This window comes from Lissotriton helveticus, chromosome 1_1 (genome assembly GCF_964261635.1).
Source record: "Lissotriton helveticus chromosome 1_1, aLisHel1.1, whole genome shotgun sequence".
NCBI classification, from domain to species: Eukaryota; Metazoa; Chordata; class Amphibia; order Caudata; family Salamandridae; genus Lissotriton; species Lissotriton helveticus.
This window is the reverse complement of record NC_136057.1, coordinates 391,171,097-391,183,895: the sequence shown is the minus strand read 5'-3', so window position 1 is coordinate 391,183,895 and position 12,799 is coordinate 391,171,097. Positions and strand designations below refer to the sequence as shown.

Here is a 12,799-nt window from a genome sequence, read left to right as displayed (position 1 = left end):
CTTTCATGGCGGTAGGCTGTGCAGTCGTTAGAAATGTCTTATGAGCCGGTGCGTTCTCTTCCAGAAGGTAGTCATGAGGAGGAGGCAAAAGAGAAGAGCGATAAGAAGAGCAATAGTCTTTGAGCTGTGCAACCTGTCAGTTTTCGGGTTTCTGTAGTGGGTCTTCGGATGTCCGGTTGCTTCCATCATCTTCGTATCGGGCGCTTCCATCATCTTCAAGGTGCTCGGTAGTGGGCAGAACCACAAACTTCGTTGGGCTTCTCTCCTGGCAGCCTTAGTAGTGTTAGGCCACCAGTCTGAGAATTGTAACTTAGTCAGTGGTCTGCTTAGCCGAAGCTCCCTTCTTTCGTCGCAGGTTATACACTTCTCTGGATGGCACAGTGGGATCAGGGAATTCCGCCAATTCGAGTGTCTGTCTCAGGGTAGCAGCTCAGGGATGGTCGGTCTTTGTTCAGGAGCTCTTCTTGGGTGGTCACGTCTTCGGTCGACGTCAGGGTCGGAGAGATTTTCTTGCAATGATGTGCATGCAGCCAATTTCGCTTTCCCTCCACTCGAAGAGCTGTTCGGGTGGTGATCAAAACTTGCCAGGGGCCCGTCCAGCGGGGTTCCAGACTCTTCTCCCGCTGGAAGTTCCGAATTAGGACGAAATCTCCAGGCTGGATGGTATGTCCGGGGCCCCTGGAAGCATCGGGGATGGCCTGCAGCACCTGATGATGAATAACAGACAGTGTTTTAGTTAGGTTATACAGATAGTCAGACATTAGGACCTCCGAGATGTCGTGAATAGATGTCAGTTTGGGTGCAGACCAGATACTCATGGGTCGGCCAAAAACGACCTCGTAAGGGGGTCAAGTGGTGTTTGGTGGGGGTGGAACGCATTGACAGCAATGCCAGGGGAAGAGCGTCTGGCCATTTTAGTCCCGTGGTAGCCACTATTTTTGCCAGTTTTAGTTTCAATGTGGCGTTGTCGCTCGACCAGTCCAGCTGATTGGGGGTGAAAAACTGCGTGGAATTTCTGTCGTACCCCCAGCCCCTTCAGTATAAGCTGGATAACCTCGGCTACGAAATGGGGGCCATTGTCACTCCATAAAATATGACAAAGGCCGTAGCGAGGGAAGAACTCTTTCAGTAGTACTTTTGGAGTGGCAATGGCAGTGTTGTCACGCGTCGGGTAGGCTTCCACCTATTTGCTAAAAGCGCATACAACAACAAGTACATACTTCAGTCCTTGACATCTCTCTAACTGAATATAGTCCATCTGTAGGACTTCAAATGGGTGGTTGGGGACCCCAAATCCTCCTCGGGGTACGACAGTTCCTTTCCCAGGGTTGTGTTGTAGACAAACTAGGCATTGTTGGACAAGACGTTTGGCTGAGTCTGTAATTTTGTCGTTATGCCACACTCTGGAGACAAGTTCAGCCATAGGGGCTGCTCCTATGTGTGCAGGGGAGTGAGCCAATGTCAGTATAGGGATCAAGTATGAATTGGGTAGCAACCATTTGTTCGTGTCTTTTGTCCGCCAGCAGCCTTCATTGTCCTTCAGTCCCACCCGTGCCCATTCAGTCAATTCGTGTGGTGCACTGGCTATCTGGATGTCCCTAATGGTCTCCCTAGCGTCCTTCCATTTTTCTGTTTGTGACCTGGTCACGTATATGCGTGTTGTCGTCCTATTCTCTGCTGTAGTCCGGGCGGTGATGTCCGCCAGTGCATTCCCCTGTCCGACGATATCTGTCACCCTTTTGTGTGCCTGACATTTGATCACAGCAAGTCGTTTGGGAAGGAGAACTGCTTCAGTCAGAGCGGAGACTAGATCTCCGTGTAGGATGGGGGTGCCGTGTGAGGTCAGGAATCCCCTTTCCTTCCACAGGAGCCCAAAATGATGCACCACCCCGAAGGCATACTGGCTGTCCGTGTAGTTTGCTGCCGTCCCTGCTGCTAGGATACAAGCTCGTGTGAGGGCAATCAGTTCTGCTGCCTGTGCAGATTTCTGTGTGATGCGGGCGGTCTCAACTACAGTTCGGGCTGTGGTGACTGCATACGCAGCTGAGGTGGTGCCGTCGGTGAGTTTGATGCAAGAGCCATCCACCCATAGCTCTCCGTCAGGATCTGGGAAAGCTGTGTCTCGAAGGTCCACTCTACTCCTAGTCTGTTCGTCCGTGAGGGTCACACAGTCATGTATAGGGGGCACATCGGGATCATTCTCAGGCAGAGGCAACAAGGTGGCTGGGTTCAGTGTGGTGCATCGTTTCAACGTGATGTGAGGTGCGAGCAGTGTCAGTTCGTACCCAGTCAGTCGTGCGCTGGTCAGGTGTTGTGTCTTGGTCTGGTTTAGGAGGGTGTCAACAGCATGGGGCACTAGTACAGTGAGGGGATTCGAGAGTACGATCCCCTCACTTTGTCGGATAGAGACAGCAGCAGCGGCTACTGCTCGAAGGCAGGCAGGCAAAGCTCTCGCTACAGGGTCAAGAGTGGCAGAGAAATAGGCACATGGTCGTTGTTTGGGGCCTATGGTTTGGGTCAGGACAGACAAAGCGCATCCCTCCCTTTCGTGGGTGTAGAGAGAGAAGGGTTTTGTATAATCAGGGGTTCCTATGACTGGTGCTGAACAAAGGGCGTCTCGTAGTTCCTTGAAGGAGGATTGGCATTCAGGGGTCCAAGGGAGCGGGAAAGGGACATCTTTAGCCAGTAGGGAAAGTAGTGGTTTCACAATGAGGCTGAAATTTGGCAACCATTGTCGACAGAAGGAGGTGAGGCCTACCAAAGAGCGGACTTGCTTCGGGGTTTTAGGGATAGGGGTCTCTAGAATAGCCTGAATTCGATCGGGTGTGAGTTTTCTCCCATCTTTGGACAAGAGGTGGCCTAGGTAAGTGACTTGAGGTTGGCAGAATTGCAACTTCTTCTTGGAGACCTTGTGGCCGTTTTCCGCGAGGAAGTGCAGGAGTTGGATGGTGGCTGTGACTGCAAGTGGAGTGGTGTCGGCCGCCAAAAGGATATCATCGACGTACTGTATCAACACCACTCCATCCGGTAACTGGACTGCATCCAGCTGTCTCTTGAGGGCCTGGCTGTAGATGCTTGGACTTTCAGTGTAGCCCTGGGGTGCTCTACAAAATCTATATGAGCGGGATTTTAAAGTGAAGCTGAAAAGGTAGCGGCTGTCTGAGTGGATGGGGATGGAAAAAAATGCGTTCTTGAGATCGATTACCGTGAAGGTGGTGGCAGTGGAAGGAATCAGGGTCAGAATGGTGGTGATGTCTGAGACTACAGGGTACTGAGGTACGACTACTTTGTTGACTTCTCGTAGGTCGATGATGAAGTGGTACGCTTTTTCATCTCCCTCACCCTGCTTCTTCACAATGGGTAGGATAGGGCTGTTGCAAACATTGCTAACTACTTCTTCTACCACTCCTGCGTCTACCAGGGACTGGATGATTTTTACCAATGCCTTCGGGCGATATCCGATACTGTGGGAGTTTTGGGAGCACTGCGTCCTGTCGAACAGTTATGTGTACAGGGTCTATCATCATGCGTCCTACGTCCGAGTCAGTCTTTGCCCATAGGTACAGAGGTAGGGTGTCGAGTAAGGGCAAGTCAGCGTCAGTGATGGAAAACATGCGTTGTGTGTGACAAGATCTGAGCAGTGTTGGGTTGTCGTACAGAATGACTCGAACTCCGTCTTGTGAACACCTAATAGTAGCTCGAAAATGTTTCAACAAGTCCAGTCCCATAATAGCGTCGGGGGTGTTGGAGGAGAGCAAAAACGTTGTGTCAGTGGTGTTATTGTCCAAGTTAAGAGATCGGCGTGGACAAGGGATTGGTGGAGGGCGTTCCATCAAAACCTATTGATGTCACATGTGAGCCAGACAAGGGTGCCCTGGGAATCAATCCTTTAGACAACGCACTACGTGTTGCACCAGTATCTACCAGAAATGGAGACTTCGTACCTAGGACCTTAGCGGTGACATAAGGACCTTGCTGGTCAACATAGAGCTCGACTGGATCCCTTCCTTGCCCTTGGCAGTCCTATGCAAAGTCGTGGGCATTGTCGCAGTCAGACTGTTGGCACTGATTCTGTCGGGGACGGTCAAACATGTTCGGTCTGCCAGGTCTGTCATTGTTGGTGTCGTTTGTGTGCCCTCGTCCCTGTCCTCTATTTCTCGGCCCGCCCGCTACGTCTCGTGTCTTTATTTCTGAGTGCTTCTTGCAGAGCTGGACATTGAGATTTCCAATGGCCAAATCCTTTGCAAAACGCACACTGGTTCTCATCGAGGTCTGTTCGTGGAGCGCCGGGTGCGGGTGTGCGGTCTCTAGGGGGTGGATTTCTAGGAGCATTCGACTGGTAGTTCCCCCTATACTGTTCCCTTCCTATAGTCACCCCTTGCAACTGAGCATTCATCACCCTCTCTTTCAAGTCCTTTTTCCTTTTCTCAGTCGCTTGATCGTTCTCGTTCTTTTGTCGCTCATAGTATTGAGCCATCTGAAGGATAGCTGCGGCTTGGAGGCTGCCCAACTACTCTCGCTAGTCTGTAGTTTCTGAGAGACTTCTGGTGTCAGGCCTTTCACATAGTTCTGGACAAACAAGTGATGTCCGGTTGCAGTGGTCATGTCCTGGCCGCTGTAATCGGAGAACACCGTTTCAAACCGGGAGAAGTATTCTGATACGTCTTCCTGGGGTTTCTGGCGACAGGCCGTTACTATCGACCAGTCCACCTTCCTTTCTGGGACTAAGGTTTTTAATTTCTGCACGATCTTGTCTGGTAGGTCTAGAATGGCTTTCAAAGGTTTCTGTCCCGGCTCTCGCTGTTTGTCTACATCACCGAGTTGTATCCAGGTATGTCCGAACAGTTCAAGGTGATCGACTTTCCGGATTTGCTTCCACACATCAGCTGGCAGACATAACCCAAAAAACAAATCGATATCCGCTAGGGTCATAATCGTTGAACCCAAAGCGGTGGCTAATTCTGTATAGAAGGCTGTGGGGTTCTTTCGCAGATCAGGCAAGGACTTTCGGAAAGTCAGGATGTCTTGCCGATCCCATGGTTGGTAAACCCAGTTGTAAACTACCCTCCCTCTCGCATCTTGGTGGTTAATATAGTCGTGCGTTCCCTGTCCTCGTGGGGGGACCCAATAGGGGGCGGCCTCCTTTATGGTCATCATAGTGTCCATTTTTTCTGCTCTGGCTTCAGTCGCTGCAGGAGTCGTGGTGTTAGTCTCTGGTTTCAGTTCCGTGAGGTGACGGAAAACTTCAAGCGTACGCGTGAAGAGGTTCGCCACATCACACTCTTCCCCCATCTCCGACATCAATTTTCCTATACAGAGTCGTTAGGTTTTCAGGGCCTTTTCCTTGGTATCGGTCCTCGTAGGCATTAAGGGTGTGGTAACAAAGGCGTACGACAAAGTGTCGTCTGTGGCTATTGGCATATGTATTGTACATATCCGTTACATAATCCTCACTTTCCTTTCGCACCACCAGTGTCTATCGATCCCAGCTCGTTCGTCCTTACTTAACCTATTCGATCTCGCGGGGTCTTTCCTCCCCGCTTCGGGATCATCTGAAGTCGCTGCTCGCGCTGAGTGCGAGGGGTTCGAGGACCGAGGCTCCGGCACTACTCTCGTCTGTCGTTGGGGGTTGCGGGTGCTGCGCTAAGGGTTGGGAAGGGGCGTATGGAGGGGGCATGTAGATGATCGGGGACCTAGTAGTAAATCATCGTTCGTTCGCTGTTTCGAAGGTAGCTCGGGGTAAAGTGTAGAGGGTGTCCTGACGGGACACTGGCCCGATGATTCGGAATCTTGTTTTAGCTTGGTTTCCTCTTTCTTTTATTTCTTCCTTCAATTTGTTAGCGGCTAGGTGAGCTGCTTTGCGTAATTCCTTTTCTAACCTGACCTCATTTTTCTTTTTCCGCTGTTCTGTTTCTTTGCGCCACATGCCGAAGCTATCGAGCATAATGGGTGTTGTCTTATTGTTATAAAGGGCTGTTCCCAGCGCGTTTATTTTATCGTTATCAAAGGATCCTATCAGTGGCCACTGATTTTCCCGATCCTTTCTTGTGTATTTATGCCACAGCTTACTATAAGCCACGGCGACTAGTCCATATTTAGTAAACATGTCCTTATTAGGGGTGCCCTCCAGTGGAGCCGGATGGTTCACCTCCAATAAGCAGTCCGGGCTGAACCAACTACCAACAAACGGGGCGAAGACAGGCATGACGGGTTACAAAGGGGACAAAAGTCTGCACTACCTATCCTTCACTATCCGCAAAGACTAAACAGAGTATTGCGACCCTGTGCTTATTTGTGAATAGAGAATAACCCAAAGAGAACCAATTCCGAAGGATCAATGTTCGGATAAACAATCAATCAAATGAGGGATAAAAATAGGCACGACGGATTACAACGGGGGCAAAAGCCTGCGTTACCTACCCTTCACTATCTGCAAAGACTAAACAGAGTATTGCGACTCAGTGCTTGTTTGCAAATAGAGAATCTCTCAGAAACAATCAAATGAGTAATACTAGCATTTTCAAACAATCAATTCGCAATTCGTCGTGTTACACGACCTTACCCGGACCGCATGGACGGTTTCTCGTTTTCCGCTTCCAGCGCCCGATCGTCCTCTATTCTCCGTAATTGCTGTGGCACTCCTGATGGTTCCCAGTCAGGACCGTAGATCACTCGAGAGAGGTCTGCTCAGAACCGGTGAAGTTCGGATGATCGGCTGCCAGACGAGGGTCTATCGGGCAGGAGCTCTTCCCGGTCGTTGCAGTTGTTCACACTGTCGTCGGGACCTCTCCCACCGGATCCACGTGTCGCTGATGGGCCCCACGTTTGGGACGCCAATTGTTAAAAGGTAGGGCCGATGTCGACCAAGAACCCTTCAGTATTTGCCCGGCGTTAGCCGCCTCTCATACCATTCGAGATTACCAAACAAAGAGGCAGGCGCTGGAGACAGAAGGCAGGAAACAGGAGTTTATTCCGACGGAGCAGAACACGTCAAATCAGACAACAGGGTATCTTCTCGAGGTGCTCTAACCGCATCTGAGGCCTGGCCTCTTATACACAAGTTTATGGCTTTATTACATTTATGACATCAGTGGTATTGCTTTGAAGTACGAAAAAGGCATCTTTGGAATCCCCGGTTCAGGCCCGTTCTCACACATATCTACAGTAGGGGTCCCCACCCAAATCTCAGCATGATGGCTATCGCGCAGCTGGACATTCCGCTGGGAGCAGGAATGCAGGCGATCGGTCGGATCTAAGGGTGTGAAGGCATTGATTAATCCCCGCTCCTTTGATGTGAGGCGAGGTCCTACTGTAGGGGGCAATAAACCGTATCTGTTGGGCTAGGTGATGGCCTGGGATCAGGCCGGACAATCGGGCAGGGAGGAAGAGGTTATCAAAAGGGCCTGTTCTATGAATGAGATGAAAGAGTGAGGGGGTTCAGCACGGGATGTGGCCCGGGGACAGGGTCGCGCTGGAGGTGCGTTTATGGCCCAAGCAGGAGAGACCGGGGGCTGTCGGGGCGCGGGGGGGATGCTTGCGAGGCCGGGGAGTGAGGGGGAGAGACGCGCAGGCTATTGGCAGTGGGCAGAGAGGCCACGGCACACAAAATGGCTGCCACTTACGTGCACGTATGGATCTGAAAAGGACAAGATGGCGCCGATAATGTTTATGCCACAAACCAGATTTTAACACGGGGACTAAGAATTGGCCTTCATTTCACTTCACCTCCCCTACCTAATGGGTTGGCGAAGCTGGGCACACATCCTTTCGTGGCTAGGTATTGCTGCCGGTTCCATGCCCAAAATGAGGGTCACAACTGGTGGGAGCCAGTTGTAGGCCTTTGAAGCACCCTCTTCGAGGACCCTGCCTATCCTGGGGTGGAGCCATGAAACCTCTGCCCAGTATCTTCTTGGTTTCCAGACCCAGAGAGCGGAGGCTTTCTACCCAGTAGTCCAGAAACCTGTCTGGTGGTGGCAGATGGCTGGGAGTCAGTCAGGAACCACACCAGGGTTGGTTGTTTTTCAGGGGGCATCTCAAAGATGCCCTCTCAGGGGTGTGGAATTTAGTAAAATATCTACTTGTCCATGGGGCATGTTGCTTCATAAATCTGCTTGTCCCGGAACAAAATCCACTTGTCCCTTTAGTGCCATGTAGTGCGACAACAAATTATGGCAGCAATCTCATTATATAAGAGCTCTTATATAGCCTCTCCGTCGATAATGCCAGGGCTCCTACCATAGTAGTGTTTGAATACTAACAATCCCTTTGTTACCACCATTCCACAGATCCACATACTGGGACCGAAGGTAGTGGTAAGCAATAGCTCCAGGGTTGGAATGCCCTTTTGATCTGTGCAAACCTACTAACTTGCATGTTTTAAGAGTTTTCAACAACTCTTCTCTAATCTTTTTCCATACTGAGAAATGTTTTTAAACTCACTCCTGACAATGGCAGATGTAAACCTTCTTCAAGAGTTGGGGAAAAAGTGGTTGGAGGGAAAATGAACTTGCAAACACTCAGGTTTTTGCATGAGCAAATCTACACATGCAAATTTGCTCAAGCTAAAATTCCGTTCACAAATATTTTCTAGGAGTACTATTTCTTGCCCTACTTCTGGAAAGTCTTGTGAATTCACGAACGCCATATAGCTGCACTTAATGCAAGGACATATACCAAGGGTGCACTTTTGAGACTTTCTTTAATAATTGGGCCCCACATTTTGGTCTGGCGTTAACCATGACCTTTTGTGTGTATTAAAATTCTCTCTCACTCGTTATCGGCTGGCTTCACTGAGAGTGACAGTAGTCTGCTTTTTCACAAGTAGATGTGTTCAGTGCTAGTCACTAATTTGGCAGCATGTGCTTTTTTAAAACCAAAAATAATTTTTGCTTTTGCCAATGTTTGTTATAAGGCGAGGGCCCAGCAGCTCTCACATCAATGAGGTTTTACAAAAACCATACCAAAACAAGTCACACATTGCCAAATAAAAAGCTGACCACCAATTTCAGATCTACTGGCTTTGCCAATGCTTGTTTAATTGTGTTTCCCATATTCCTATTGAAATTGGTTACACTGATTTTCCAATATGAATATTTTGGGGCAATACGAGCATGCATCAACACATTTTAATAAATGATGCTGCAAAGAAATGGTACCTGAAATTTAACTGTAGTTTAGCAAATTGTTTTTTTTCCTGCTTTCATTTTTTGGGGAACATTTTATATTGAAAGCAAAGAATCATTAATTTTGCTTTCAAGCTTCTGCAAATAATTGCATCTAATCAGAGAGCATTCTGGGAGCAATATGCATAGCCTCATATTGCCAAACTTTGAAACAGTGTGTACACATTTTTATATTGGAACCACTGTCAGAAGTGCATCAGAACTTACATTTACTTAGAGCGCTCACTCTAAAAATAAAGGCTTTCAATTAATAAGCCATAAACCCAACTATGAACAGCATTAACATATGCACACAAATATTAACTTAACTGCAGGCAGTGCCCTTCCCTGATCCTTAATGTGGTACTGCAAACTGGCAGCCAAAGGGTTTGTGCTGCAAGGGGTTGGGCCTACTTGTCCCAAGGACAAAATACACATTAAAACTTGTTGCCCTTGACCCCAAACAATATGTCCTGGGCGTCGGGCTATAAGAATTCCACATCCCTGCCTCTGAGTGCATTTAATATTAAATCCCACACTCTCCTCATTGTTGGTTTAATGTGTTGGGAAATTTTATACCAACCTTTCCAGATTTCAGTAAAGCTATCATGGAGCTGTGGAATTTGTGTTGAGACACCCAGCCCATGTGCTCAAAATGGCTCCACAGCACTTAACTTGTCTCTGAATGGCACCGACACTATAGGGGCATATTGCTCCGGCAGCTATGCCCTCACCTGCGTATGGTGCACCCTGCCTTTAGGGCCGGCAGGCCTGCTGGATGGGTGACTTACCAGTGGCACAGGCAGTGTTGGTGGGCATGGTATACAGGGATGTGTGCCATGTCGACTCTTCAGTTTGGTCTGCACCAAATTACTTAGCCAACAATGGCAAGGTCGGGGTGTTCTGGTGAGGGCGTTTCTGAGGGAAGCACACAATACATGTTGCAGCCCTCGGAGATCTTCTCTGGTCACAAGGTCCTTGTTAGCAGGGGTACCTTTTACAAGGGACTTACCGGTGGCCCAGAGATGTGGCAATTGTGGGTACTAAGGTACAGTTTTGGGAAAGAACACTGGTGCCTGGGCCTTTTTAGCAGGATCCCAGCACACACTCCATCACGTTTGCATCCAGCAAAAAGATAGGGGGGTAAAAACGCAAAAAGGGTCACTTTCCTACACATGTTTTAACTCCTGCTGGATAGCTTGAATGTTGCAGTGCCTGCTGCACAGTTTTACCCTTCTAGTAACATTTTCAGAAAACTATACCATTGTGGTTGTTCAGAGGCTTAGACTGGTGTAGAGATCTTAGAATAATTTGCAGATTACACGTCTGAATCATGAGATCACCCACCATTCTGCTGTTAGAAGATTGGCAAAATCTATACATTAACACCTGGTGTTAGAAATATGACTGGGCACCGCTGGAAAATGTAACACACCCTCTTCCCTCACTCTTATCACCAAAAACCGGAAAAAAAGTGTAGAAGTTTAGTAAACATTTCCTATGCGAGCCCCATGCTGAAGAGTATTTTTGACTTAACCAATTAATGTTTTTTTTATCAAACTACTGTCTTTTTTTTTCTTTCATCTATGATTATAATACCTTTTTATTATGCAAGAAAAGGTATCCTACAAAATGCAAAAAGGCATTGGCAAAGCTAGTGAGTATCTGCATTAAATAGCTGAGCTACTGTTTTTGCAATGCTTGTCTACACTGATGTTCATGCATGTCTGGCAGTCTTGAAAGGAGTCTTGAAACCCATTCGAAGATGGTCACCATGCTTGTGTGTATGCTTCTTGTGTGTCTTGATGTGTATGCGTTTATCATGACGTGTGTGTGCATCTGTATCACAATACAGATTTTGTTCTTTACTCTTTTTTTAAATTTACCCTTCCAGTCCATGTTAAAAATAAAAGAATTCTAAAATTAAAACTGCCCAAAAGCACATTTATAGCAAGGACTGGACTGGCATGAAATGATATTGTAGACAGGGGTGTTTAGTAAATGCAGCTGAGTGGTAAGAACAAGCGGGAAGGGGATCGGGAGCTATTTTTTTTTAAATACTTAAACTATGAAGAGTGCTAAAAGTGAAAGGAAAAAAGAGTTCTTTGAATGCAAGCAACATCAGCAGTGTAAGGATACAAGTCAACCAATTGGAAACATCCAAGACCAAAATGCTCTGTTTCACCTTGGGATGAAAGCAGTTGTTCAGAAGCAGGTGAGTGAGAGAGACAACAAAGCCCGCCAGTCATGAGCATGGGGCTGACGTGAACTCCTCTCTGCCTATATTGGTAACAATAGGTCTGGGCAAGAGCCAACTAAACTTCTTGAGCAGAGACCTAAAAACATGAAATTTGTTCTTCAGGCTTTAACCTTTTGGTGGTTGTTCATTCTTAATAAAATTTCCTAATTGTTTTTTTCCAATTTCACAGTAAAAAGTAAGTCCCAGGTTAGCTGCCAGTTGGTCATTTCCCTTATTTTGCGTTGCTTTGAAATGTCTATATACCTGTGATTTTATAGCATTTTATTGATTGATACATACATCACAACACATGCCATGCAATGCAAAGAACAGCTGGTCATTCACTTTTTCATTTGAGATCAGAACACACATTAGGGCAACCATCAATGTTAGATCCACTCAATGTATCGACAACTATCTATCTGACGGTGTAGTTCAGCCACAAACTGAAATTGTCGGATGTCAATTCTGAGACTTAAAATTTATTGTAAAAGAATGTTTGCTGTAGTTTCTCCATGGTTTAAAGATAATTTAAGTCATCCTGAGGTGTAAAATATACTCCAGATGTTTGTGAGGAGCCGGATCATTGAGTAACACGAGACCATCTTTGTTCTCTGAACAGAAGGATTTCGCTTTTAATGCTTTGCCAGCTATTTGTAATAATGTTTATGGAGAGGTCGATTGGATTCCGTTTCCTAGACCATGTAGTTGAGTTGAGCCTTAGCAGTGGTTTTCATTGTGTGCAATGCCTTATTTTAGACCAGCTGTTGTATATCACCTTCTTAGTTGTTGCTATATATCTATCCATTTATGTGTGACGGAGGTTTGAAATGCAAAATTCAGACCAGTTTAAGTAAAAATGAGTAATTTTTCAGGAAATGGGTTTTATATTCTGTGTGCTTGTACGTCAGAGGTGTTTGATTTGCCTCTGTTTTGGTAACTTAATCTTATTTTTCTTCCCTGAATGCCCTCCTGTTACCAGCCTATGGACCAAAGCCCTCTGATGCAAGTTCTGCCTTGTGACCCAGTAAGACTCCACCCTTTCCCTGGACTGCCTTGCACAGGAAGGGTTGCATGTTTTTTTTCTTTTTAAATAGTGTTCTTTTCTTTCAAACTTCTGCTTTTTCTGATCACAGTAAGTGCTATCACATTTGCTTTTGATTGCAGATTTGGCATGCAGTCAAATGTTTTTACTCGTCATACTTCTATTACTAGCCTCTAGGCTTTGTTCTAGGGTTTTGTGCAGGATACTGAGGTAAACACAACATAGATAGTTCCTGTTATTTTTGTACCCTTATCCCTCTTCTTGCATGTAATTTTGATTTTTATCCAGTTCATTGATGCTGTGAAGCTTTACTTCATGACTTAGGCTGCAGGTTATCATTCAATATGGTGTTGT

The 12,799-nt window shown here is 47.0% G+C and overlaps 1 protein-coding gene across 8 annotated transcripts in view; it reads left to right on the top strand.

The window, feature by feature from the left end:
* Positions 1-12,799, top strand: part of FOXM1 (forkhead box M1) — a 260,165-nt gene that overhangs the window by 117,791 nt on the left and 129,575 nt on the right. For 7 of the 8 annotated variants that reach the window (XM_078673734.1, XM_078673729.1, XM_078673730.1 and 4 more), the window contains exon 6: positions 12,383-12,427. The exons of the other annotated variant lie outside the window; for it this stretch is intronic. In XM_078673734.1, the coding sequence (XP_078529860.1) occupies positions 12,383-12,427 (45 nt within the window). The remainder of the gene's footprint in view (positions 1-12,382; positions 12,428-12,799) is intronic. 8 annotated transcript variants of the gene reach the window in all.